This window comes from Etheostoma spectabile, chromosome 9 (assembly GCF_008692095.1).
Source record: "Etheostoma spectabile isolate EspeVRDwgs_2016 chromosome 9, UIUC_Espe_1.0, whole genome shotgun sequence".
NCBI lineage: Eukaryota > Metazoa > Chordata > Actinopteri > Perciformes > Percidae > Etheostoma > Etheostoma spectabile.
Window position 1 is genome coordinate 7,739,351 of NC_045741.1, and position 3,272 is coordinate 7,742,622.

Sequence of the window (3,272 nt, forward strand, 5' to 3'; positions counted from 1 at the left end):
TTGTGATTGGTCGTAGTGTTATCCAATTGCGTGCAGTGTGATTTTCAAATGCAGGCTTGGTGGCGCCCCTCGAGATGGGCGACTTTCATTACTCAAAGTCAGACCCTTAATCCTTTTGGATTTGGGTCTGGATTTCCAGGCTAGCGGTTCCCAACCTCACGGTCTTTCAGATTTTTCTTTAACTTCTTTGCAATTTTATGTGAAGATTTTGGTGTCCTTTTATCTCCTCGGTCATCCAAAGATGAATTCTAGAAAATGGTTCCCCTGTGGTTGAACTGCTGATGAGAGGTTAGATGCAGACACTGCTCCATTTTAAGGAGTCACAAGCTGAAAAGGTTAGGAACCCCTGACTGAATGCATTTCTACAAAATAAGTAAGTTTGTCAAACTCATGTGTCCTTTGGCAGTAGTTCCCAACTTGGGGATCAAAATAAATTTGAGGGGTGACTTGTAAACAACAACATAATGTTTCTGAAAATTTTTCTAATCTGTGTTTTTTGCACGTGGATTACTTTCTAACAAAACAAGTTGAGAATAAATGTAGTCTTTGGTTGAACTGGTCACTGTGCAATGCCATTTGTAACCTGAGAAGGGTCGCATGTTGCTTTATTTTAGGGTCCACAAGCCAAAAAAAAGGGAAACTACTGTTTTATGGAACCAGAAAAATAAGATGTTACACAACTCAGAAACCATGGTGCACCACAGGTGTCAAAACAGCATCCCAAATACTAAAAATAATCACTTCTACTTATAATCTGGAGCACAAGGACCAGTCAAGAATCAGCACTCTGTTGTGATTGCGGCTCTGCATGAATCCTGTTTCAGCACCGGCAGCTGGACAGCTCCTCGTCTGCATCATTACTGAGGTGGGCTAAAGTGAAACTTTCTGCTCTCTTCCAAATTTTCCACCCGCAGTATCCTGGAGCTAAAATCGATCACTGAGAGTGTTTTTAACCTTTTCTTCACCAGGGAAAGCCAGATGAGTAAGAATGCTGTTTTCTCGGCAGCACTTGACATTCATACAGTTACTTCATAGCCCGACTGGGAGCCTGTACAAACACAATCTTCCAAAGACACATATTTTTTTCACTTGCGTTTAGCTTAGTCTGAGGCTGCTTGGCTTCTGTCATGTTACCTCTTGACCGGTTTATTTTCCTTTCCTTTTAATCCATTATTGATTTAATTCCCTTTCCTCACTTCCTTCTTTTTTTACTTGACATTAGTTGTATCATGCCAGTTATTTTGCATTACAGTATGCTTTATTTATGTAGCCTAATGTTGTCAATCTGTTTACCGCTGACTCCAAACCATCTGCCTTGGTTGTAAAGCACTTTGGGTCAATTTATGGTGTTTTAATTGTGCTATATGACTAAATGTGGCCTGACTTACACTGGAGCAGTTGCTCAAGGGTACTTGGACTGTAGTTTTTTAAGTGGAAGTGTGACTCAACCCCACTACGTGTTTGATGTGATGATGAAGTGAAAAGAACAGTTACAGTAACTAAGCATTAGGCAGTAGTTTTGGGTTTGAGTGGCTGACTGGATGAACCAGGATGCGGGTGCAGGTGCAACACGTACCGGTCTCCACAGCCTCTGCTTCCTTCCCGTGAACGACGTCGCGATGACAATGAAGTGAGACGTAGCCAGCATGACCCCGAACAGCACAGCCAGCAGCGTCCGCACCGGCAGCAGCACGTAAGCCACAAGGGTGACCAGCATGAGCTGCCACACGCCTTGCTCCGGGGCCGCGGCGCTCAGCAGCTCCGCGGTGCCGAGCGCCAGCGGGAACGGGCAGCAGAGCAGCGCGAAGGTGAAGCTGAACAGCAGGGCCAGCTTCGCGATCTGCTGCAGTTGCGTCACCTGCAGGTACTTGACGTTGGTGACGATGAAGAGCGACAGGAAGACCACGCAGTGCACGGGGTACGAGCCCTTGGACAGGGTGAGCCGCGGGCTGGACAGCAGCTCCACCAGGGACAGCGACGACGCGGCCACGATGAGCACCGCGAGCGCCTTGAGCGTGGCGGTCTGCTCTAGCTTCAGGTTGTAGTTCTGGAAGAGAGCCTCCAGCTCCGGGCTGTTGAACTCGTCCTCACAGGCGATGGCGCCCAGGGGCGAGCCGGCCGGGCAGTGACCCTTCCTCCGCCGGGTCTTGACTCTTTTGAATGGCACCTCCTCCATGTTCCGGCCATTCATGAAGCGGGGGGGGGGGGGGGGGGGGGGGGGGGGGGGGGGATACAGCGCGCGCGAGCCCTCAACTTTTCGGTTCGTGTCCTTCTGTTCGGGAATCGAACCGGCACCCTCTCCCAGAGTTCATGCGTCCAGGATGTCCGAGGGTCGGGCTCGGTGTCAAGAGAGGGAGAGGGTGGCAGTGGAGACAACAGAGCGCCGCGCGCGCGCCCTATCCACAGGTTGACGATTGTTGGTGTGTCGTCAGAAAAGTAGCCCGACCAATGTGCAGAACGTCTCTCTCTCTCTGTCTGTCTCTCTCTCTCTCGCTCTCTCTCTCTCTCTCTCGGACCCCCTGCGGTGCCTCACGCGGGGTTACCAGTGATCCTGCGCTACAACCGGACTCATCGGAAGGTTTACCTTGTGTGTGATGATAATCAAAACAGCTCACCACGAGGCGAACAGTCACAAAATCCGTATTTGACTATATTTTCCCTGGTTTACGTTCTTCCTCTGAGATGCACAGCTCTCTCTCTCTCTCCATCTCTCTCTCTCTTTCTCTCTCTCTCTCTCTCTCACACACACACACACACACACACACACACACACACACACACACACACACACAGTACGCTAAATGTTATGATCTACTGTGTCCTCCTGCTTTAATTTACTTCAGTGAAATGTCAGTGGTTGGGTGAAGACAGCAGCAAAACAGCGCTGGTGATTTCCCCTCACAGTGTCTGCAGTCAGAGCTGATGTAGTTCCCAGGCAGCTAAAAATAGCCCAGCTGCACCGGTGGATGGTCCAATATAGCAACAATTTGGTCTTTCCCGCATCTCTTCCCCTCGTGTATTTTTATTGCAAAGTCGAGTGCTCATTTCACTCAGAGATTTCACACACACATATATACACACAAAAACCGCCAGATAGGTATGGTAATGAGCGTACAAGGAGGCTAAAAATAGCTCTCTCCCTTACCGAATTAACCGTGAAAATATAAGAATGATGACGTAAAATGGGATGAACTGTTGTTATGGTTGAGATTTGCATATTTTGTGCATCTCTTTGTGTTATGGTGCAGGTTTTCACTACAAGTTGAAACTTA

At 48.5% G+C, this 3,272-nt stretch overlaps 1 protein-coding gene across 1 annotated transcript in view; it reads right to left on the bottom strand.

Annotated features, from left to right (window-relative positions):
- adcy1a (adenylate cyclase 1a) overlaps nt 1-2,685 on the bottom strand; it is a 50,109-nt gene extending 47,424 nt beyond the window's left edge. Inside the window, exon 1 of the mRNA XM_032525873.1 lies at nt 1,577-2,685. Within this exon, the coding sequence (XP_032381764.1) occupies nt 1,577-2,191 (615 nt within the window). The 5' untranslated portion in view covers nt 2,192-2,685. The remainder of the gene's footprint in view (nt 1-1,576) is intronic.
- Nucleotides 2,686-3,272: the final 587 nt, after the last annotated feature.